The sequence below is a fragment of the Nicotiana attenuata genome, unplaced genomic scaffold (genome assembly GCF_001879085.1).
Source record: "Nicotiana attenuata strain UT unplaced genomic scaffold, NIATTr2, whole genome shotgun sequence".
NCBI classification, from domain to species: domain Eukaryota; kingdom Viridiplantae; phylum Streptophyta; class Magnoliopsida; order Solanales; family Solanaceae; genus Nicotiana; species Nicotiana attenuata.
In genome coordinates, this window is record NW_017673766.1 from 75,132 (window position 1) to 99,908 (window position 24,777).

Sequence of the window (24,777 nt, forward strand, 5' to 3'; positions counted from 1 at the left end):
TTTGAATGGAAGGTCATAAATTCTTAGGCAGCACGAGCAGTTTCAGATAATTGGAGAAATGAACTTCAGATGATTTGAGAAATAATCTGCACATGATTAAGGAAATGGTAATGCTAATTGAGGTGATTTTACGAGTGTATATCTTTCAGAAAGAGGCAATATGATTAAGTTGATGGTACTTCGGTAATATTGCAGCACTTCTTGTCAGATCGGCTGCTGATATTCGAGTTTGCTCGGCAGCACAGAAGAATCTTAGAGTATCTCTCATGGAAAGATTGAGTTCTAGAGGTGAGTTATATATGCGAGTGGAGAAATTAGGATCAGATATGGTAATTCGTGTGTTTTATGGACTTGGAGACTGTAAGTTCTCATATACAGATTAGCTCTTGGTGGTGGATGACAAAATGTGGGTAAGTTAGTATACGCTATGATTCAGTCATTGTGAACCTCGAAGGATTATTTATCAGTTATGGGTAACTAGAGTTGATGTGTGGTCCATTGGGAGACCTATATGGGTATGTGTCCGGCATCGAGATGGCTTGTTGACTTTGAGTTGCTGCTGGCGAGGGATGTGTTGATTCGGTTGTTAATGAGCTATTAGCAATTAGGGGGACCTATGAGTTATCTTTTCGTGTTGTGAGACGTTAGGATTTGTTGTTTATAGGCACAAGTGGTGCGGTTCCATTGGGGTCTCATAGTGGAATTCGAGCAGGAAGAGTACTAGTTGCTTGGTGGATGGCGTATCGGTTATGTCCTTTCGGGTATGTGTAATGTATGTAAATTGCTTCGCAGTGGTTATGATGATTGTTTTGGTTTTAGACATCATATTGCGCATGGTTGTCGATTTTGGAGCATATGGACTTAATGTGTTTCATGTGGACTAGCGTTTGGATGAGGTCGCGCATTGGAGCGAAGTTATGTGGATGTATGATCCGGCGAGTTAGATTCGTGTGTTCTGTTTCTATGATGGGAGACGGGTTCTCAGTCTTGTGATGTGATGGTACTGGTGAGCTTGAGGTACAGCTCTTTCATTGGAGTCATTTTCATGATTTGAGTATGTTCGGACTGTTGCTTATTGGTGCGCGTTTTGCGCAAGTTGTGGCTTAGGCCTGTATTGATGTGTCATTTCACCATAGTAGCGTGTTGGATTAGAGGAGATCATTGGGATCATTAATGAATACGAACGGATTCGATTTCAGCATGTTGGAAGGATAATATCGAGCTTTGGCTCAGAAATTTGCTTTGGTATTTGCCAAAAGAGAAGTGGCTTCATGAATGGTTGATCTGGGAAATGGTTATGGCTTATTGCGTGTTTCATTATCATTGGAAGTATATGAAAGTGTTGGAATGAGACTTTAGTTGATAAGAGGTTTTCTACCGGTATTCGGTTGTTGCGTACAGCTGCTGTGAATGGAAGTTATCGCTACATGTGTTTGAGTTATGTGGTATGTCATATAATTGCACCTGAGGTTGTAGGTATGGGTTAATACAGCTTGGTCGAACTTATTCAAAGTATAGATGTGAGATTCTGGTCTTATAGATGATTTCAGAAGTGGAAATGTGGTTCTAAGGTTTATGTGCTAGGTTGGATTGTGAAAGTTCAGTTACATTGTGTATCGGACCTATATGAGATAGGGTGACGTAGGATCACCCCCGGGTATATGCATGGTAAGGTTATTCAGCGATTGGTTGGCTTTTGGAACAACTCTGGGCACGTTCGAGGACGAACGTATGTTTAAGTAGGGGAGGATGTAACGACCCGACCGGTCGTTTTGAGCTTTTGCACTTTGATCGCCAGTTCTCGGGCATGATTTGCCCCGTGTGGTGTATTATGACTTATGTAAATCGTTGGTTTTGGTTTCAGGATTAATCAAAATGAATTTGGAAGAACAATTCTCAGTTTAAAGCTTAAAATTTGAAAGGTTTGACCAAGATTTGACTTGTTTGTATATGATCTCGGATCAAAATTTTTATGATTTGGTTAGCTCCGTTAGGTAATTTGGGACTTAGGAGCGTGATCGGAATGCATTCTGGAAGTCCGTGGAAGGTTTAGGCTTGAATAGGCGAAATTGAGATTTTGGCGTTCTCCGGTTGATAGGCGAGATTTTGATATAGGGGTCGGAATAGAATTTCGGAAGTTTCAGTAGCTTCGTTGTATCATTTATGACGTGTGTGCAAAATTTCAGGTCATTCGGGCGTGGTTTGGTTGGGTTTTTGATCAAAAACGGAATTTGGAAGTTCTTGAAATTTTTAGGCTTGAATCCGATGCAAATTTGGTGTTTTAATGTTGTTTTGAGCGTTCCGAAGGTTAGAACAAGTTTGAATAATGTTATGGGATATTTTTGCGTGTTTGGTTGAGGTCCCGAGGGCCTCGGTGTGTTTCGGGGTGATTTCGGATCATTTTGGGTTGTTTTGCAATAGCTGAAGCTGGTATCTGGTGTTGTTCTTCGCGTCCGCGAGGGTCCCCTCGCGTTCGCGAAGAAGGATTTGGCTTCTGGGATTTTGTTCTTCGCGTTCGCGAAGAGAGACTCGCGTTCGCGAAGAAGAAGAAATTCTGTTGCGCAGGTCTTACTTCGGAGGCTCGTATCTCTCAATCTACAATGAATTTTGAGATGATTCAAAAACGAAAGTTGTAGCTCTTTGAATCTAGTTTCGAGAAATATATTATAATAGTTATTAGGACATCTGCAGCAAAAGTTATTACCATTATACTAGAGGCTGTCCGAGAAGAGTTTGAAAAATGACTTTTGGAAATGTTGTTCTTCGCGAACGCGAGAGGAGGACCGCGAACGCGAAGAACAAATCCCTGGGCACCAGAATAAAGTCCAAACTCGTCTCACTCTTCCATTTTTGGACCAAGGGAGCTCGGGTGAGGCGATTTTTTCGAGAGATTTTCAAGAAAAACATCGGGGTAAGTGTTCTTAACTCAATTTTGGTTAGATTACCCGAATCCATTGTTATTTTCAACATGTAATTAGTGATTTTAAGTTGGAAATGTTTGAAAACCCTCTTGGATATATTTGAGGATTTGAGGATCAAAATTTTATCGGAAATTAGTACTTTTGGTATGTATAAACTCGTGAGGAGATAAGGAACCCGTTGATGTAAAAATTTCTGAGTTTCGAGAAGTGGGCGCGGGGCTCGGGTTTTGCTAATTTCGGGGTTTTTGATATTTTTCAATTTTTTCGATTGGGTATTGTTTCCTTAGCATATTGTGACGTATTCGTTCTGGTTGTGGATAGATTCGACGCGCGTGGAGGCCGATTTGAGGGGCAAAGGCGTCGCGAGCTAGAGATTTCGCCGGTTCGAGGTGAGTAATGACTGTAAATGATATTTTGAGGGTCTGAAACCCCGTATTTGCACATCGTATTGCTATATTGTGGTGATTTGCACGCCGGATAGCGAGCGTGGGGTAGAGCATGGGGATTGTGACTTAGTCCGTCCCGATTGATGAATTTACTGCGTACTTGATTGAAATTTACTTGTTATCATCATACTGTGGGTTGATTGCCATATTTGGGCTTCGTGCCAGCCATTTGAACCCTTCGGGAATTGTTGTTGATAATTCCTCACTGATTTAATTATATATTTTCACTCAGTCATGTATTTTTCCACTGTTTTAAAACTCGACCAAGTATGCCTTAAACACTCGAAATGATATTTCTAAAAATATTTTGGGTTGAGCATCATGCTTTACTGTTGCCCGAGTGGCTTATGTGATTTTGTTGACTGAGTAAGGCCAAGGGCCTGTATTGTGAGAATACTTTTGGATCGGGCTGCACACCGCATCAGTGTTATACTGATACTGATATGAGGCCGAGGGCCTAGATTTGATGTCACGAGATGGCTTGATATTGCGCTTGGGCCGTAAGGGGCCCCTCCCGGAGTCTGCACACCCCCAGTGAGCGTCATCGACGATAAACGGATCGGGCTGCATGCCGCAGCGGTATGTGGATCGGGCTGCACGCCGCAGCGGTACTAGTACTGTTCTGTGTGTTTACTTTATTTTATTTGCTTGCCTTACCTGTTGTTGTGCTACTTCATGAGATATCTACCGAATTGCCTGACATTATTTGTTAATTGAGTGTGGTGCCCGAGGGGCGGACTTCTGTGCTTATCTGCACTATTCGAATTGCATTCGTTTGCATACTGTAGAAAAAGTCATTTTCAAAGAAGTTTTAAACTGAGCTAAGATATTTTCAAGGATTTCACAGCTTCACTGTTTTCCTCAAAAGGTTTTACACTACTTCTATATAGCATGATGATATGCCATACAAGATTTCTTACCGCTCAGTTGTTATTTACCTTTATTACTCGCTGAGTTGGAGTACTCACTTTACTCCCTGCACCCCGTGTGCAGATGCAGGTGCTTATTCACCCGGTAGCGGGTTTGGCTGATCAGAGTCAGAGATATAGGAGTTTAACGAGGTGACTGCCAGCGTTCGCAGCATCGTTCTTCTCCCTTTGTTCATTATTCTTGATTAGTGTATTTTTAGACCTTGAGGTTGTACTTACATTCTAATAGATGCTCGTGACTTGTAACACCCCGATTAGGGTTGTGTGGGGTTGTAATTCCACTAATTAATATTATTAAGTCATGTTTTAGTTGTTTATTCATGTTTAAATTATTTTTGAAAAAACGAGTTGGGTTAAAGGTAATTTTGAGCATGTCGGCCCGCACTAACCCAAAAAAAGGTCTCCCCTATCCTTTAAAGCCTGATGGCTTTCCGAATTCTTTTTATATAGAAAATATTGTTGGGATTTCCGGATTCTTTTTATATAGAAAATATTGTTGGGATTTCAAAAACTTCCAGCTTGTCACCTTATTTCTTCGTTGAAGGTGCGATCCCCCGTTCCATCAATGCTACTTTCCTTGCTTTGATTCATAATATTTTTATCTAGGACTACCTGTTGGCTGGCCTCGTCTTCACGAGAGGCGCCATCACGACCGGGTTTGGGAATTGAGTCGTGACATAAACCATCCAGTAGAGCAGTAAAAATATACAGAAATGGCCATAAACTGGAAACTATAACCAATTGTTCATTCGAATAGTCCATTATAATTTGGTTTCAACATGATACTATACTTGAAATTTAGGTATTGAAATAAGTGTGTTCAGGTAATCTTAAACGAGGCCAGAGTAAAAACTAGAAGCATCACAATCAAGCTCTTTGCTGTATGAAATCTGGAAAACCCAGAAATTAAATCTAACATTTTACAGATTTCCTATCTCTGCCAATCCTAGAACCAAACATTCCGGGGGGGGGGGGGGGGGGGGGGGGAACTGAGAAGGTCGAATGTCTTCGAAAGAGAAATGTAAGGGATAGGCGTTCTCCTCTAAAATAGGAAAAGTCAAAAGCAACGGTTATATTCTATACAAACCAACCCAAAATCGTATGCATTCCCTACATTACAATTGAAGTGGCACCAATTTTGCAAGCAAGCCCCCTTAGCCAAAAACTGGTGCTTGCTCAATGAAATCTCAGCATATACCTTAACTTCCTCGGAGGAAGGTTACATCCCCACATTAACTGCCGTGCTGCTATCTTCTACTGAACCTAGAGCACCTTATTTGCAGAATAGTACGCTTCCCTTCGAAGATGGTCATCCGGCTAATGTAGAAGTAAATTGGAAGATTATCTAGTTGTAGATCCGAACAGGCTTCTCAAAAGTGTGTCGGTTCTGCAACACGAATATTAATCACTTATACATGTCACAAAGAAACAGGAAATAGTACACATAATAAACAACACGCCTCTGTAATTCGAGGGAACTTCGCTCTTGAGTGGATAGTATGCATGGCAACAAAAGACAGTAATTATATTTAAACTTATGTTCTCTAAGCTTACCAAGAAAACAATTCTGAGAGAAATTCTTTGATCTTAAACCATAGACTAAATTGATTACCAGATCCATTGAGTGAGATACAGGTAATTATTATACGAAAAACAAAAAAATAAGCAATCAAGATCATGAAGTGATCTTACTATACTAGTAAACATTCGAGCATACAAGTATTCTCCAGAAGATAGCCATGGCCAAAAACTCCAAAAGATGTTCTCTCAAGATAACCGATGGTGATAACCCTTGCTCAACCCCAACCCATGAAACAAAAGAGATTCTCAAAAAATTTGTTTCTTCCCCCTTAAAAAGTTTAGGGAACTTGGATAATTAGCTTCTGTAGTATAGTTAGTGCCTCGGGGCCAATCCCAATTTTTTTTCCAACAATGTTAAAATTCTTGCTCCACTATAGTGCTAAAGACCGAAGAATCTTCAGAAGGTTTCTAGTAGATATGCTTCAAAAATTTGACAACTTACGCATAGAGCACAACTGCACAAGTGCATACCTGGTTGGCAGCATGTGATCTTTTTGGAGCATTGTCGATGTGCTCTAATCCAAGGTACTGTTCCCAAGCACCATACACATCTCTTTTCTGGGAACCAATTGGAAAATTAAGATCAAAAATGATGAGTACTACGCATCAACAAAGATGATGGAAAGGAAGTGTCACATACCTGAAATCGATTGGACACGACATCCGAGTCCTCGAGGTACTCTGGACGGCCCATGGATAAAAATGCAAATTTCCACTGCAGAGCAAAAGTAGCATAGGTCAAAGAATTTGAAGAACAAAATTATAAACCTTTACCAAAAAATAACTCAGAAATTTCAGAGATGATAATTCCCTGAATAATAAGAGAAATGCAAAGGCATGAAGATTGAATACCTTTGAAAACTCCTCATCTGGAACCTGCAATTTTTTCTGAATACGAGCTTTAACTTCAGTCAATGTGTCACCCTCATGAATAACCAGGAAAAATGGATCACCAAAGTTATGTATTTGCTGTAAACACAATAGATAGGAATCAAAAAAAGGAAAAAATAAAAAAGAGAGGAACAAATAACAAAGAATTCAAGAAAGAACCTCCCTTGAAGTAAAAAATTACTGCAAAAGAATTCAAGAAAGAACCTCCCTTTAGATAAACAATTACTGCAACAATATTTTTATACATGTACTTACTGCTTGATTTTGAGATGTGTCCTTCATAAAATGATAAACATGAATTAATCGACTATGAGGACCCAGGTTTTTCTCCTCTTCAGGAATCTGTAATGCAGAAAGTGTGTTACTGGTTTGCAAACATCTATAAAATCTATGCTACAGCTATTCTAAGTTTATACTCTAAGTGGAGCCTAAACAAGCAAGTGAAAAAGACTTCGTAATATCGATTCTAGAAAATAAAACATTCTTATGACAAATCAACGACATCAAAACAGAGTATTCTGGACGGATGTAAGCAAAGAGAGGTAAAGAGATAGAAAATATTCATATGACCAAAAATATCTGATTAAATATGTCATGTTTCAGTACATTATGCTAGATGGTCATGGAGGGAACAACTGAAACAATCACGAAGATTGAAGCTCAAAATGAAAAAAGAAAATAAATCAAGCAGGGAACAAGTGGCATTCATATAGATCAATTGCCCGAAAGTAAATCCTACCTGCTATTGTGAATAAACTAAGGAAGCAAAAATTAGATATTAAAACCTACCTCCTCTGCACGTAGCGTCCAGTATTGATCATTTATGTTCTCAATCCTTTCATTAAGGGGAAAAATCTGCAGTAAAACGACGGATGCAAGGTTACAAATGCTACCAAGGGCAAACTGGAAAACACTGTTACATCAAGTCCTTTCATGAATTTCTTTACCTCTTTCAACAAAACATATTTCCACTGTTTAATTACACACACACACACACACACACACACACACACACACAGAGTAAATCATGTTTAATAAGCATATATACACGCAGACACATGTATGATATTCTTTTTCTCTTTAATCTAATATTTTTTGGTTGGCCTTACTGCCTTCAGAACCATATAACAGTGTCCTCTAGAACACAAAGAAATAAGTAAAAGAGATTAATAAATTTACAACAAGTAAGCTGATCTGAGTACTGAGAAGCGAGAAGCATCTCGGCAGATCCAAAAACACAGTAAAAGGAGTACCTTATATATCTTGTGATAAAACACTTCCAGTAATCTTAGTTCAGCATCCGGTCTTGATAACTCAACCTGCTCCGTAACAAGAGATAAGATGAGCGATCTTCTACTACAGAAGAGACAAGGTCAGTTTTCCCCCTTTCTCCTAGTTCCCACAACATGTTTATAGAATTTTTACTTATTTGTGGAGGGGGGAGAGAGTTCAAAGGCATCCAGTTCTATAGCACAAGAAAACTCCAAACTACCTTTGTTTTCAGGTCGTTAAGGACATCTCCTATGGTACTTTGTTTTGGCAATCTGATAGTATGGATAGTGACCTGAAAATTGTCAGTCCAAGCTTATATTACAGGAAGATGAGGAAAACATGCGTCGTAAACGCATAAAGAACTTTCAGCACTCACTTCATCTTTGGCAGCATGATGGAAAGTAACTTTGAGAGCTTTTAAGCCCTGCAGCTCTGGTAAAGGAATATCCAGGACTTCATAATACAGAATATCTGAAGTCTTCAAAGAGGGAATATGATGTCAACAATAGCTAGTAATAAACAACTGTATGAGTAAGAAGATACATATCTAGGGAAAGCCAAAATAGACAGAATACCTGATTATAGTGACTGAGCATTTCTGTGAGACGATCAACTCCACGATACCTTATTGGCTGCGGTTTTGGTTGCTGTGAGTAGCAGTTATGTGATGTAAGCCTTACTTTTGATGCATCATCCAAGCCAAGATGGCGAGCTAGGTGCTCAACAACTTCATCATAGTTGTTCTTCTTTGACCTAGAAGCATGTGTCATCAATTAATGAAAGGAGTTGGACAATAAATACAAACCTAGAACTTCTAATACAAAACCAGATACATACAACTCAAGACTGAACTCGTCCTCCTTGGGTTTCTCCAATGAACGAAAACGAACAACCTGTAAGCCATCCAATAGAGCTCGTAACTATGAAAAATAATCAAGATTTTTTTAAAATTCAACTAAATAGACAGAAACATTTTTCTCGAACTCCCCAGTCGAACTGGGATCCTAAATTGGGTCAAAGTGAACAAAATAGAGTACAGCATGATAAATTGACCTTGGGCCTAACTCAACCCCAAAAGCTAGCTTATAAGGTGAGGATTGCCAAGACCATATAAGGAGACCAAGGACCTCAAATCCCTCTGATGTGGGATAACTCAACAAGACCTATAGAGCCATTGTCAAAATCTACAGCCTGCAACGACCTCTCATACTCCAGCAAACAATATTACATACCTGGCGATTGTGCACATACTCCAAAAACAAAGGAACCTCAGGAAAGCGATATTGTTCTCTGTCTTGATCTCGAAGGGATTTCTGAAAGCAAATAATATCCCCATCTTCTAGCTGCAAAACCGTAGTATTGCATAAAAAATTTGTTGCTAATAAATCCAGCAGAAGAAACAAAAAAGAAAAACTATTGAAAGAAAATGACTACAACATCAAAGGCATAAAAACCTCAAAGTGGCAACTGGCTTGATTGCACATACCTGACTGCCGCGAAAACTCAACTTCCCGTCTATGTGTTCACACATCACATTGGGCTCAAATTTTATTTCCTGTGAATAAAAAAACATGAAAAATCACATATCATATGTTAAGAGTTAAAAAACTATTAGCAAGAGAAGAAGAAAACCTAACCTCAAAAAGTTCAATTTCTTCATCAGGCAAAAAGCCAGCCAACTCGTTTAGCTTTGTTAATATCTCAAGAGGCTTGCCACTTCCTTTTACAAAAAGCCGTCCAACATACCTGACAACAAAAAGGAAATTAAAGGGAGAAAGACCAACAAAAGCCTCAGTGAGAAGTACGGAGTTGATGGTCCCTGGATTACTAAATCTGTTAACATCCTTTATGGTTTAGGGGTTTGGAAGAATATCAGGAACCTGCGACAACAATTTATGGACAACATTAGTTTCAAAGTTGGGGATGGGCGGAAGACCTCTTTCTGGAATGACTGCTGGATTGGACATGCTCCTTCAAAGAGTTGCCCAGACATACATAGACTTTACACGATGCTAGAAGCAGTAGTGCCCTACAGCGGCAGTGATGGTTAGAACCTCAACTTTTAAAGGACCTTAAGTGGCTGGGAAATGGGTAGACTTGCTGAACTGCTATTGATTCTGGAGAATTTCCAAGGTCTGTCACTGTGCCAGGACAGGATGATTTGGAAAACTGAAAATTAGAGGTCAATGCTCAGTGAAATCTTTGCTATGATAGCTTGATTTCAGGAGAACTTCAGGATAATTTTTGGCCTTGGGAACGGATCTGGAAAACTAATGCTCCTTACAAGGGTGTGTTTCTCATGGTTGGTGACCCATAAATCATTCTTGACCCAGGATAACTTACAAAGAAGAGGATTCCAATAGTGCTCCAGGTGCTTTTTCTGTGGATCAAGTTCAGAGAGCATAGATCATTTGTTTTTACACTGCTACAACACCGACCAAAGGACACTGTTCTTTAACATGGTGGGACTTAAATGGTGCATGCCCGGAAACACAACTGAACTTTGAAGTGCTAGAACATCAAGGGCAGGAACAAGAAGCATAGGAAATGGTGGTACAATTTACCTTCTTGTATTTGGTGGTCCATTTGGAGGGGAGGGAATATGAGGTGCTTCGAAGAAAAAGAAAGCTCTATTCAAAAGATCAAAATGAACCGTACTTTTGTTTTATTTTTGGCGTAAGCAGAATTTTACCAGTGAAACAGAGGAGAGCTGTTAGATCTGATGGGATCTCTCTAAGAAGAGAAGGAACAAATTTTTGATCTGTAAATACTTTTGCTTGCACGTTCTTGGTGCTTTTTTTTCTTGGTGCTTTTTATCAGTACAATTACCAATTCTCAAAAAAAACCTCATCCACAGCATGCCTTCTCACATATGCAGCCCAAAGCAGTTGGACTTTAGCAGCACTTCCAAGGTTCGAATTCATTAAAAATTGGAATAAACCCTATGAATATGATGTCCTTTTCAAAACTATTTTCCCCTTTTTCGTTGTATAGTCATGCTCTACAGTATCACATTCAAATCTCTACAATGTCTGTTTTAGACCCCTCTAGATTGAGTAAAAGTACAAAGCACTTGTCATGTTTTCTCAAAATAGATAAGGAGATTCCAAATTCAAACATGAAAATCACTACTTTAGTGAAAGTATTCTAGCTATAGTAAAGCAAATGTAATACCTTATCTCCTCTTTCAGAGGGTCATAAAGTTTGAAAAATAGTAGGATATCTTCCTTGGTCTTCTCTGGTGGAGGAAAAGGTTGCAAATCCTGCAAGAAAAATAAAACACAAAAGTAAACATGGAGAATAAAACCTCACAGAAAAAACATGCAACATGTGAATCATCGAAAGGGAAGACAAAAAGGCAGGCGATACATTACCAGGCCAAATTCTACTTCCAGAAACAGTTTCAGCTCAGCATTATTCGCTTTATTTGAAACCTCCCTCAGTTGGCCAACCTAAAAACACATCATGTAAGATCACTAACACCGACTTAATCAAGCACTCCCATTGTTACAGATTGTACAAAGCATGCACTACAGAAGAAAGATTACCAGACGAAAATGATCGTAATACCAGCAACAATTCTTACAAGCTTCAAGAAAATCACTTTCAAGGGGGTCTGAGGGGTTCCAACACTTAACCCAATAAAAAAACATGTCTGGAGAGAGAGAGAGAGAGAGAGAGAGAGAGAGAGAGAGAGAGATGGACTTGTGAACCAGCCATGGATGAACCAACATGATCAAAAAAAAAAATCAAAATCCTATTCACTAACGACTGAAGACATCTATTTCACTAAGCAGGGGGAAATTGGTGAATGTGAAGTACATAACCAAAACTTTTCAAAAACAGAGTTACAATTGCCATAATAATTTATGTTCCTTAGTGTATCGAAGTCCACATATCTGTATTTCTTTCTTTGTTCTTCCTAAAGTACAACCTTACCCGCAGCCCTTTTCATTGGGTAGATGACAGATCAAGAAAGATAAACTGATGAATCAAACTGACCCATATAGGCGCAGATTGTATAAGGAATTGTGTAGTAATGACCTACTACACACCACTGGAAAGAATATCATGCTGAGATTATTCTTATTTTTTGTATGGTCGCCAACCGTTTTACTGAGGATAGCTCGAAGCTGTACTTTAAGAGGAGTTTCATTTTCAATGACAGGGAAATCAATGAAATAAGTCAATGGCTAGAACAATTGGAGCCTGTGTTCTTGGATGGACATGGAAGCAATGCCCAGGTCTGGACAGCTAACAGGGATGGAACATTTTCTGTTAGAAGCTGCTAGCACTTATTGCAGAAAAAACTATGTAATTGGGAGGAGAATTTGCCCTGGAGAAAGCTATGGAAGACTAAAGCACCTAATAAAGTTGCCTGTTTTTGGTTAGGTGGCTGCAAGAAATGCATCTTTGACACAAGAACCGCTTCAGAAGAGAGGATTTATATTGTGCAGTAGATGCTTTCTCTGTGAGAAAACTTTGGAATCAACCGACTGTAAAATAATTCATTGTGATTTTTTATTGGCAGATCTGGACATTAAAATATTCTTGGTTTGCAATGGGCCATGCCACAAGAGGCGTAGAGCTTACTCTTTGCTCGAGAGAAATAGAAGATGCTTTGAGGAGGGAAAACAACATTTGGCTTTTATCAAATATAGATGTTTGCAAATCTGCTTTTCTGGTGCAAGAGGGGACTTCACACTACCTTCTTGGTATTGCCTTAATAAAATTGCTTATCTTATAAAAAGATTATAATATCTTTTTGTCATGCGATGGGATAAGCCAAGAACAAATTTTATGTGGAAAACCAAACATTGATTGGAAGATTCTTTAGCTGCAGAGAGCACCACCAGTAGAACTTCAGTCATAATTCAGGCACAGAGCACACTGCAGAGAGGTAGGATTGGAAGACAACTTACGGATTGAACTTCCTCTTGAGCTGTCAATGGACGATTAGGCCGATACGTATGGTTCTGGCGTTTTGCCCATAGCCAGTAACGTTGAAATTGCACTGGTATACCTAATTCTTTTGCAACTTCCTCCTGAAAACAGACATACCATCAGACAAATGCCATAATTAAAGACTTGCAGTAATTAACCAATGACGGTCATAAGAAATAAGTTTATCTTGTCTGCTGAGAGAGCATAAATAATTTTGTGAACCCTCATATCCTAACCATGAGAACTCTGTGTTCTCCTGAATTTTTCGTTATTGTATTCTCCTCATTTTCTACCTATATTAGCATTCAGAAGTCAGAACTCGACATTATATCTTTTCACTCAATATAAAGCACAAGTATAGAAGTTTACATTCCATATCTCTACTTGTAGAAGCAACAAATTTGACATGACACTTCTTTATTTAGCACGGTCAAACTGAATGCACCCCATGAAGTACATAAAATTGCTCCTCATGTTTAATAACAGCAGTATTGTTATAACTTTTCAAATCTATGAGCAAAAGAAATGCAAAAGCATGATAAATGTACCTTGAATTGAGTAAATGGCATCTGTTTCTGAATACGGAAACTGCGCACTTTATCATGATCCACAAGATCAAAATAAATCTCCTTTCCGATTTGTTCACCAAGGTCTTCATCACGAGCTACCTGTAAATGAAATGATTAACTTCAGTTAAAATTTCCCTAAATATAAAGATGCAAGAAGTAAAGGATAGAGACTAAAAGTTGAAAGAAACCTTGATGATTGTATACAGGTGAGCCTCCGCTTTCTCCTTTCTCTTTTGTTCCTTTTCTTCTTGCTCTTTCTTTAGTCTTATCTGAAATTTGAGGTTGATAGAAGATTACAATGACTGAACCAATAAAATGAGAAACTAATCGACATTATTAGGTAGAAACCCACCCTGAGATGCTCAGCTATGTCCTTCTCATCCACATTGCATATAATCTTTTCCTTGTCACTTTCACGTATATAAACAAGCATATACGCGTTCGAATATTTTGTAAATTTGAATGGTGAATTGTTGAACCCAGGGTTTGTGTGCGGTAACTGTCAGCAAGAAATGGCAATTAAAATGCGCACAAACCTAAAAGAAAATGCAGGATATACACTTCTTTTAATATAAAAGGTCCAAGCATAACTTAAAAGCGTATAGGACGAATACCTCTTCCTCACCACCATACTGTTCTTCCAGAGCTCTCTTTGTATCTTCTTTTGTCACACGCTCATCATCAAATTTATACCTAACAATACGAAATGCATAATGAATCAAACAAATAATGAGGGAGAGTAAAAACAGGAGACATTATGTCAACGTGGAGCAGCCATCAAGAAGACCAACAGCATAACCGCTTGGCAATCAAAAGCAAGCACAAACAGGTGGAATACTGGCTGTCTGATACAGGAACATTCAAATCTTAGCAAGTTTTAACAAATTCCGAAGAATCCTATGAAGTAGGTAGAAAATGGAGTATCACAAATACGAAGCTTTAGAAATGATCAAATCTCCCTCCGGCCAAGCTAAATTAAACTAGAGAACACTAAGAAAAAGATAGATGTTCAAGAAAAGCCCCAATTATAAATGTTGAAGAAGCATGTCAGCTGACTGCAGAACATTGAAAAAAGCTCAATTAGAAATGTTGGAGAAACATGTCTGCTGACTGCAACAAACTGCATACCATTGATCAGAGAGTGTTGGCCTGATATAAGCATAATAGTGCCCCCCATGCACCCCGCCGCTGTGAACTAAAACACTGGGATAAAAATAAAAGAATTAGTACAAAAATACCAGTGGTCATCATGAGAATTGAGAATCATCAGATATCATGGTCAAAGGCCTCATTTTATTAGACATCATACAAAAGCAAGTAAAAGCCACAGTCATAGTGCAAGAGGAGATGTCAAACAAGAAGGTAGCATAGGGAGAAACATATGCTACTGATATCGACAATCACAGCATAGGCTGCCCAGGAATAACGTATCCTGTTTTTCCTTTTTATTTCCTCTTCTTTTTTTTTTAAATATGCAGGAATAAAGCAATCATCTGTCCATTTGAATTTATCATGCAATTATACGAAAAGAATTGAAATAAACCGCATGCAATCATATATAAGAAATTGAAATAAATCCCGTGCTCATATCCAAAACAAGGCTGAATTAATATCTTAAACTAACGGTTCATTACATGGATGAGATGAAGAACTCTCAGCACCTCTTATTGGGTGTCTGGGTCCACAAAGAGAATCAAATGACCATAGATGGACTCAAGGACCAAGGTAGCATGCGATAAGTGCAAGAAGACATTTCCGATTGACTATAAATAATAAATAATTGTACTAGGAAGTGCCGGAAATAATTCGACCAAGTGAAAGTTATACCAACACGGGATAATAGGAGAAGGGTGAATTCTAGCATACTGTCTGAGGGCGTTAAAATTATCAAAGAATATGCATCCAATAGCAAACCTTGATGCAATTGGTGGGAGTAGCTCGAACCATTATAGAACCCTTTGGGCACCCTTCGAATACCAACACGGGACAAATATATTCTAACACCTCCCACAGAAGAAACTCGGTTCTAAAGTTTATGAGTGGTCACTTTATTTTTATTTTTTAATTTTTTTCTTCAGTTTAGAAGACTGAAGTAGCTTACAGGCTGAAGTGTGGGCCTGAACTAGACAAAGTAAGCTCGAGATGAGAGTGGGGCTGAAGCAGATAAGGAAGACTCAACGAGCAAAGAAGATTGCAGTGCGTAGAACTAATGATTCGATAGACTGAACTGAGAGAAGAGCCTACAGAGGCTCAGCGGTTTGAGGTATGAGAAAGAAGCCCATAACGATAGGACAAGTAGAGAGAATACGTTTGTGCAAACGGGTTTACCGAAGTTTGCTCTAATACCATGTGAAAGAATATAAAATTCAATCCAATCCGAAACCTTAAGGTAATGGGTAGATAGCCCAAGACAATGACAACCCCCTAAGTAAAAACTGATGTGGGACAAGCATATTCTAACCAAAAAAATTAACAAAAAGAGGTAAGATAACCAACATATATCCCAAAATCTAGTTGAGCTTACATTTAGCTATGCTTCACAATAGCACAATTTCACATTGTGAGGGATGCATGATTTCAATGCTAGAATACGATAGCAGGAAAAAGAAGGAAAGAAAACAGGCACTGAGATTTATTTAATTTGGAGAAGGAAGACGCACAAAAGGCAGCAGTGATGCTTCACACACAATCATTCGAAACTCAGTGGAGAGAGAGAAACAAATCTAGTTCACGGTAGAAGACCTACAATTTCCCAAACTCCATGTTTACAGGAAGGCTAGTTCTAGCTGATATTGCAATTTATCAATCAACCATGTCCAGTCCTAGATTAGTGGGGAGGAGTTCAAGGTTGAAAACACAAAAAAGAGCCATATTGATGGACGACTGTGGAAGATTTGGGTTGAGTCGTTTTCACAATTCCTATATATTTTGACAGACTTGGTGGTTTTACTAATGAAATTGTTGAATTATCAAGAGAGTACGAGCCATATTGCTTCGTAAAACAGTGCTGTTAGAGTTTTCAAACTACGGAAGCAAATAAAAGAGGCAATATGCAAACCTAATTTGATAAAAGGAGAATATAACATTCCATCATGTCCAATTTTACACCACCAAGCTTGTTACAAGTATGCCGCTTCAAAAAATCTATTGATGTTTCAGAAATCATAAAGAGCATGTAGATGAATAAAGCTCAAGTTCACAAAGTTTGTCACAGTAAGGTTTATCAGAAAAGAGCACATCGCAGAATTATGCACAAGCGAAAGAAAATAACCAAGATGTAAACAGAATGATAAAACTGGTACGGACAAAATGAGATATCAATTGTATATATGGATGACTCCAATTGTATGCAATAGCAGGTGATCTCAAGCCACACAAACTTGCGGCAAACATGGCAAGTTAACTGAACACAGAACAAAATAATACAGCGTGAAGAATGTGAAACCACCAAGACAAAAGCTTCGCTGAAATTCACCACGTTATTCAACTTAAAGGTTGACCAAAAGCTTTTGAAAAAATGAGCAATAACTAGCACTGAGAAGATTATCAGGAAAACTTAATAAATTGAGACCTGTGCAGAGTATAGAGATTGCGGACACTTCGATCTGCATCTGGAGATAAATATTTTCCATTCTCTCTATCAAGGTCGAGTTGCAAAGGGAACTCATATCGGTCATTTATCTATATTGTCAATAAAAGAAGTGATTTCAGTAATAAACATCACATGGCAAACATATAGTTAGAAGTCAGCAAGCTAGCCACAAAAAAAAACCACCAATTCCTCAAAAACTGATCTCAAGATGAGCGAACTTCCTTGCCATGAAATATGAATACAGATCAAAATAAAGTAAAACTCCAGATGAAAGACAGATGGAGAAAAAGTTCCAGCCTGCTTAGTCCATGAAAGTCTGAGGTGGTGCCATTTTACGATACTAATAAACAGGAAACTCCCATGAATGTATAAGCAGATAAGATTACGCCAAATTGCATTCTTTTGTGCCATAATCTAATTTCTGTATCGTTTATAGGAGGATGCCAGGACTCATCTGAATTAAATATAAAAATTTCTCCTAGTTGACTACTATTTATTTTTATTTTTTGAGATGGTAACATATTGTATATTATAATAAAATCAGTACAATTTTGTAGTGAAACCATATTTACAAGTGGACAATCAAGTGGGATCAATTAATTACCTTGATCATAGCATCCCGTGCAAAATCATATTCGAAGCGTTTTAACTGAAGTTGAAGAACAGGAGGGAAGTCGATGAAAAGGACACCTTTCCGAGCATCCTGTAAAAACTGTGAGTTACAACGAGAGAGCTATGAAGAAATCAGATATCAGAAATGTAAGGACATTAAAGACATTTAACCTGTAAACCATGTTGTTCTGCATGATATTTGTTGTCACCCTCAAGGCGTTCTACTTCAACATACTTGTCAAAAGAAGCATACACATCACGACATCCTTTGACATCAAGCTGAAGATCTGACCAAAGAGACATTTTTTATAAATAAAATAATAAAATGGTCTTCCAAATTCCATTCAAAAAACATCAGAAAAATTAAGCTAGTTCTGTAGGTTCTAAAACTACCATAAAAAGATTCTTTTCTTGTTGATTTGTAGTCCACATTGATGCATTCGATATAATTCATATGATGCCCCTCAAGTAATTGTTGTATTGTGCCCTCCACAACAGTTCCCTGAGCCGGAGAAACAAAATTTAAAAGAAATTAATAGCCCAAAACAATAATCTTGCTTTAAAGAAGTATATCATCCAAGATAAAGGCGTTTGTAAGTTCTAAGTCTTCAATTCCGTTAGACCCATTACCTTCATCTTATCTTCGAGCTTTTCACAAAGAACCCTGTTAAGTTCTTGTACATCATGCTGCATGAAAGAATCATAGGTATCCCACCCAAAGGACTTTGTCAACTCTTTCGTTGATACACTAGTGTCACTATACTGGAGCTTATAAAACAAGCTCTGTAAGGCCAAAGGGATGCTGCTGGAAGGGTTGTCATTCTCAGTTGTTGGCATATGATACACAGCCTGAGAAACAAGTATAATTAACCACCTGTAGGAAGATAATATTAAAGACATCATTCAAGCTACAAGTCTAACCTTTCTAAAATAGGGAATATGGTATAGTGTTTGGAGGAGAGAATTCATATAACAAGTGGCTCCCTGATTCTTAAGGCCAACACAGCCAGTCTCCTTCTTAGAGTCATGGGACCAGTAATCAATGACTTTACGCACGGCAACATCAGCTTCAACTATGACAGCATCGTCCACAAGATAACCTCTTCCAGGATCATATAGCTCACTAAGAGGCATGAATGACGTGAAACCCCAGTCACTCTCTCTTGCATTAAACTGGTGCTGAGTATCTGGCATAAGGATCATAACATTTAACAAAACAGCCAGCATACCAATCAAATCACAGTTCTCTATGACATAAATTCAGACCCCTCAAAGGAAGAGAGCACTGAAAGTAGCATCATAAAATAAAAAAACTCAAGAAGCGTAAATTAGAAAGGTCAACCAATCTGATTGAAAAAAAAATCAGGATATACTCAAGAAAGATGACAATCGAATAAAGTTTCCTTTAAAGGAATCCCCCAATCAGGATTTTATTCTCTCAAATGCAAGATTGTAACTTTATACACCATCTCACAAGCTGATTGAAAATGAATTCAGGACATACTCAAGAGAAGATGACTATTTATCAAGTTTCCTTTAAAGGAATCCCTGATCAGGATTTTAATCTCTCTCCAAAGCAAGAGAATGACTTCACACACCATCTAATTACTTTTCTCCAACAAGCTGCTTTAAAATCCTTTCTCAGGAGAGTTTTGAAGGTTGAGTTAAAAGATGCACAAAGCAATGCAGAATCTTCAAATTCGATTACAGTAAACACCATAGACTTAAAAGTAGGTCAAAATCATTTCCAGTCAGATCCTTTAGGCAGTCCCTTCCAAAGATGCATTACTTGCAGTCATCAAGATCGCAGAGGTGGTCTTTGAAGGATCAGATATTCAATGTACTGTTCTCAATGGATGAACAATCAAATGATCTGCACCACTAAACTAATTTTACATCCGCCCGCAAACTGGTCCGGACACAGCCACCATACAAAAATTAGAGGAAAAAACTAATTTGCACAAGCACTCCATACATATGGGAGGGGCGCAACCGTTGGTTCAACAGTATGGCTGTTCCTTTGGCTCTGGTGACCTGGGCCACAGGTTTGAGGCATGGATAAACCTCCTAGCAGAAAAGCAAAAGGAGTTGCTACATACCATATAACCCCACTTTCCCCTACCCCCATACTAGCTTTGCATGGCATAAACCCTTTAGTCCATACAAAGTGGCATCTGGAAGAAGAGAAGAAGATAGGTCGGATAACCTCATCCCTTGCTTCTGGATAAGCTCATATAAACAATTGAAATGCAAGAATTTCCTCTTACAGAGAACCCTATAATAATATAAAGTAATGGTCTAAAAGAAGCTTGCTATTCCACTGAAAGACTGGAGATCATAGCTTGCCTAAAAATTATACCAAAACAAAATGACTTCTGGCTAACATGGAAAACGCTACACTGTGTCCAAAGAGCTGATAGTTACAAGCAAAAAGCATTTGCCATTTACATAAAAAATACCTAAAAATTATGTATAAGAACATTAAAATATATTGTCTTTATCAACTCTACAGATGACTGGTACAGTAGGTCTTGATCAACATCCACAAAGTGACGAGATTCAATTTAATAAACAAATCTTTTCAGAATAATTAGATTTGTCCGTATTAAAAGAGGCCTTTCAAAAACACTACCGGTAAAGAAAATAATGATAAAGGTGAATCTATTAAGTCTTTGGCAAAACAAACAAAAGAAACTCAAGGAGAACTAGCATGTTGACAGAAGAATAGAGTAATAAGACATTTCATTCAACCAAATCATTTTTGAATGAATTTTGTAAAAAATTAACAGTTATATAAAAAAATAAGTCGTGTGTTTTAATATTAAGTGCCCAAACTATAACACATGGGTGGAAGTTCATTTAATACTTGGGTCCTTGCTGACAGAAAAAAATCTGAAGTATGCATAAAACACTGTGGACATAAGATATCCAGAAAGTCTAAGTTCAATTATTACTCTACACAGCTGACAATGAGGAAAATCAGAGGAATCTAACCCTAAAGCCATATTCAAATGGCTTAAACTATATAATTGTTAAATCAGCAATAGATGTTCCCTCCTTTTAAACCCATGCACAAAAGTTCATATATTTATACAACAAATGAGAACTCTAACCTTTTCTCACAGTGAACTTGTTATGAATTCGGTTGAGAATAGCTAAGCTAAACTGTGCATGTCTACTCCACCCGTAAGGCAATGTTGCAGAATCTGCCACATCTAAATACATTGATAAATTGTCCACATTGTTCCCTTTTGGGAATATCAATATCCTCCTGCCAGACACAATGCACCATATAGTACATAAAAAACATCATATCCACATTAAATTTGTAAAGCAATCACTAAAAAGCAGGATGTTGAAAGTAATTACCATTTATATCCTCCTACATTAAAAACATCAGAGTACAACTTCTTCACATTCAACCTTGAAAAATTATCGATAGTCCATGTGAACCGGGCTGACGCCGGATCATCCACAGCCTGTGCATCCACTGTACTTGCTGTGTCCGCTGGTGCAACTGCCAAAAATAAAGCATGCAATATCTTTGAGAGACTGAGAAAAAGATACAACACCAATCAATCAACCACACCTCAACCCCAAACTTGTCTTGGTCGGTGATTATGAATATTTTACATATTCTGCTCAATTTGGCTCCATTTTATTCTAATATTGGTCGGTAATTAGTCTTATCCGGCAAATTACAACATGCTACAATAAATCAACGTAAAGATGTGCGAACATACACATGTATTCTACTAGTAAAGCGAGAAAACCACAAATGACAAATAAAATGACTATAAATACATTGTTTCTCTAAACACATGTGCGTGTGCGCGAGTAAAAGCAGGTGAGATACCTTCCATAGGCTGAGGTCCCTCAGTAGGAAAGTCTGAACTGGGAACAAGCATTTCGTGCTCTTCTGGCTGCCAAAGATAAACCAAAGAAGCAATTAATTTGATCTGACAAAGCTGGACAGCTTTGATTTAATTCGATCTAACAAAGCTGGACAGCTTTGATCGATCTTTCGCATTTTAAAAAGAGATAGTCAGGCCAAGTTTTACACAGCAATCACATCAGATTATTGAATTCAGCATACATTCATCAAAAAGATGACTTCCTTTTATAAAATTCCACCAAGCAAAGAGCTTTGAACAAAAACAGGCAAAACAAAGTAGAGCTGAAAAATCAAAGTGAATTCATAGAGCAAGACAGCGGTATCGAACTTCAGAGATTTTTGTCAAGTCGTAATCACAGAAGATTAAATTCAGCAACCATATATCCAAAAAGGATTTAAGTTATACGCGCTGACAGCGCAATGAATTTTTTACACCAGGCGTGTCATTTAACCAATTATAACAGGTTACTTTTTTGTTCAAGATTACCAATCAATGTTATTAAGTAAAGTTACCTGCTTTGCCTTTTAAATGACTTGATTGTGTTAATTTATTTTCACCAGCAGCGCATAGAACTTAAGCTCGTCCAAAAAAAGGATCAAAAATTTTGCAACACGCCACGAAATAAAGCTACTTCAGACAAAAACAACACGCAAAAAAGAGTAAACTGTAAAAAATAAAGTAAATTCACGGAGCAACGCAGCTTATGAGTTACTCAGTATTGCGTCTCAAAGAAATTTTAGGTCAATATCACACCGCAATCACAGGGGACTAAATTCAGCACCTATAAACAAATAAAATAATCACCATTTTCAAACTACACCAAGCAAAGCTACTTCAAACCAAAACAATACGAACGTGCATTCACACAGCAACAAAGCTAATAAAATCAGTCACTGACGCGTTTTAAAGAAATTTTATGTCAATTTCACACCGCAACCACAGCGGACTATATTCATTATTCAGCACCTATATTTTCAGAGCTACACCAAAGCAAAACTACTTTAAACAAATACGCAAAACAAAATAAAACTATGAAAAAAAGTGAATTCGAACAGTAACACAGCTAATAAATTTTAGGTCAATTTGACACCGCAATCACAGCGGACTATATTCAGCACCTATAAATCAAATAAATCATATTTTTAAAAACTGCACCAAGCAAAGCTATTTTTAGCAAAAAATACGCAAAAAAGAGTAAAACTATAAAAGAAAAGTGAATTGACAGAGCTTAAATTACAAATAGATGAAGAAGAAGATTATTGTACATCTATCGGAGGAGGAGTGAGCAGAGTCATTGCCGGAGAAACTGGTGACGGTACGATCTTCGGCGAATATGAGATAATTCTGGTAACTGAGAATTCGACGAATGTGAGAGGGAATTTAAACGAGAAAGGAGGGTGGATCGAGGGACTTATTGAGTCGGAGTTCTTGTGTGATGAGGAAAGGAAGAGCCGAAGAGGTAAGTGAAAGGAAAGAGGTTTATAGTAGGGGTAGTTTCGGGATTTCAAGAGGCTTTTTTTCGTTTTCTTTTACTCGAACTCGGTAATCTACAGTCGGTCCGTGTAAGGCGACTCGGAAACCAAAATATTGCTATTTTGGACTCAAAACACATAAATAGGTGTAATAAAAAAAAGGTAACAAAAATATATATAGCGCCACTATTTCTGGCGTTATACACTGTGAGTGATATAACGCCATTATTTCTGGCGTTATACACTGACAGTGATATAGCGCCAGAAAGAGTGGCGGTATATCTTTTTTTTCCTGACCAGTACAATAATTCAAAATAAAGCGCCAACTTATTTGGCGCTATATATGTAAAAAAAAAAAAAAACTTCCCGGCTCCCCATTTTCTATATAAAGAGGTTAGAATCGCATAGAAATGCATTCAAAATTTTTTTTAACTCTTGACGTCTGTTGTTGTTAAATTCTCCAGCATTTTTTTATAATGTCTGAAGAGCGTAGGATAAGAGTTTCATTATATTGGGGTGGTGAGGTTGTGATGGAGAATAACTCCGTGGGCTACAGTTTACCTGCTAAGTGTCATGTTAAATTGCCACTGACAATGGAGTACGATACATTGATATCGTTGTTATGCAAAAAAATAAGTGTGAGGAAACGTTCGGTGATATTTAAAGTAACCGGAAGATATCCTTATTCTGTCACCCCGCAAGGGGTTACTTTTTACTCGGAGTTTAACATCGACGATGATGAAACTTTGAGTGATTTTTTGAGGACTCCGGACGAATGTCGGGATTTTCTTGTAATCACAATGTTGGAGATGTACGTGAAGGTCGAAGACGTTCCAAAAAATGAGGTTGTGCGTAGTAGAGATAACCCCCAGTCATCGGGGGGTTATTCTGGAACAGTTTTTGCCGGACAAGTTCCGGATGAACGAGTTATCTTTGATTTAAACTTATCACCGCCGGTGAATGAGCAGCGAGAAAATAATTTAAACCCTGCTTTCCATAACTCACAAGACGAGTGGTAAATTTTAATTTTCATTTGTGTTAATTATGTATATATTTGTTGTATTGAATTTGTCTTAACGCTCACATATTTAATAGGGGTTACCGGCCGGATATGAATTTTACAAGTGGCCCATCCGGTAGTCATCACCTAATTGATAACGTCCATCATGAAATTTTATCACATTACGACTTGTAAGTGAAGTGATTTACACAAAATATGGAAATTATTTATTAATTTAGTAGCTTATATTTTTGTTGGTTGTGCAGTGAAAACGAGCAAGTTGAACTCACTCAATTGCCCGAAAATGATGTATTACATCGGGACCTGGCAGATGCACAAAGTCAGGAATAGAACAGTGATTACGATAACAATGCGGATGAATCCGGGGATAAGACACCCTTTGCTCGTGAGGATGGTGATGCAGAGGATGAGGAGGAAGGACCTGATTTGAAGAGAGACCCCCCTAGACGAAGAGTGTATGAGTCCGAAGTGTCGTTTCATTCAAGAGAGATTCCTTACATTGATAACTTGCCAGCCGTGCCGGATGTGGAAGCTCTCACAAGGGATTTTGATGAAATCCGGACAGCAATGTGGGATGAGTCTAGACCACGGTACTTGCAAAGGGGATGCTTTTTCCTGATAAAGCGCGCCT

General features: G+C 38.1%; 1 protein-coding gene across 1 annotated transcript; it reads right to left on the minus strand.

The window, feature by feature from the left end:
- Positions 1–5,142: 5,142 nt before the first annotated feature.
- Positions 5,143–23,103, minus strand: LOC109217216 (ubiquitin carboxyl-terminal hydrolase 12-like). The gene is made up of 32 exons (XM_019381442.1): positions 22,919–23,103; positions 21,614–21,680; positions 21,127–21,274; positions 20,871–21,028; positions 18,679–18,944; positions 18,388–18,606; positions 18,151–18,259; positions 17,929–18,044; positions 17,750–17,848; positions 17,125–17,234; positions 14,682–14,756; positions 14,168–14,246; positions 13,906–14,052; positions 13,742–13,822; positions 13,533–13,652; positions 12,963–13,085; positions 11,415–11,492; positions 11,215–11,303; positions 9,678–9,786; positions 9,527–9,595; positions 9,273–9,383; positions 8,878–8,933; positions 8,616–8,793; positions 8,417–8,518; positions 8,261–8,332; positions 8,022–8,087; positions 7,558–7,623; positions 7,024–7,110; positions 6,730–6,846; positions 6,518–6,592; positions 6,349–6,435; positions 5,143–5,683 (listed from the first exon to the last, which is right to left on the minus strand). Exons 1-32 carry the CDS (start codon positions 22,946–22,948, stop codon positions 5,642–5,644), a joined length of 3,351 nt encoding a protein of 1,116 aa, XP_019236987.1. The 5' UTR covers positions 22,949–23,103; the 3' UTR covers positions 5,143–5,641.
- Between the last annotated feature and the right edge of the window lie 1,674 nt (positions 23,104–24,777).

Coding starts and splice junctions, on each gene's coding strand:
- LOC109217216 (XM_019381442.1), bottom strand. CDS start 22,948: ATGACTCTGCTCACTCCTCCTCCGATAGAT. Junction 13,653..13,741: donor ACCTGTATACAATCATCAAG/GTTTCTTTCAAC, acceptor TTTCATTTACAG/GTAGCTCGTGATGAAGACCT. Junction 8,519..8,615: donor TGCTCAGTCACTATAATCAG/GTATTCTGTCTA, acceptor CCCTCTTTGAAG/ACTTCAGATATTCTGTATTA.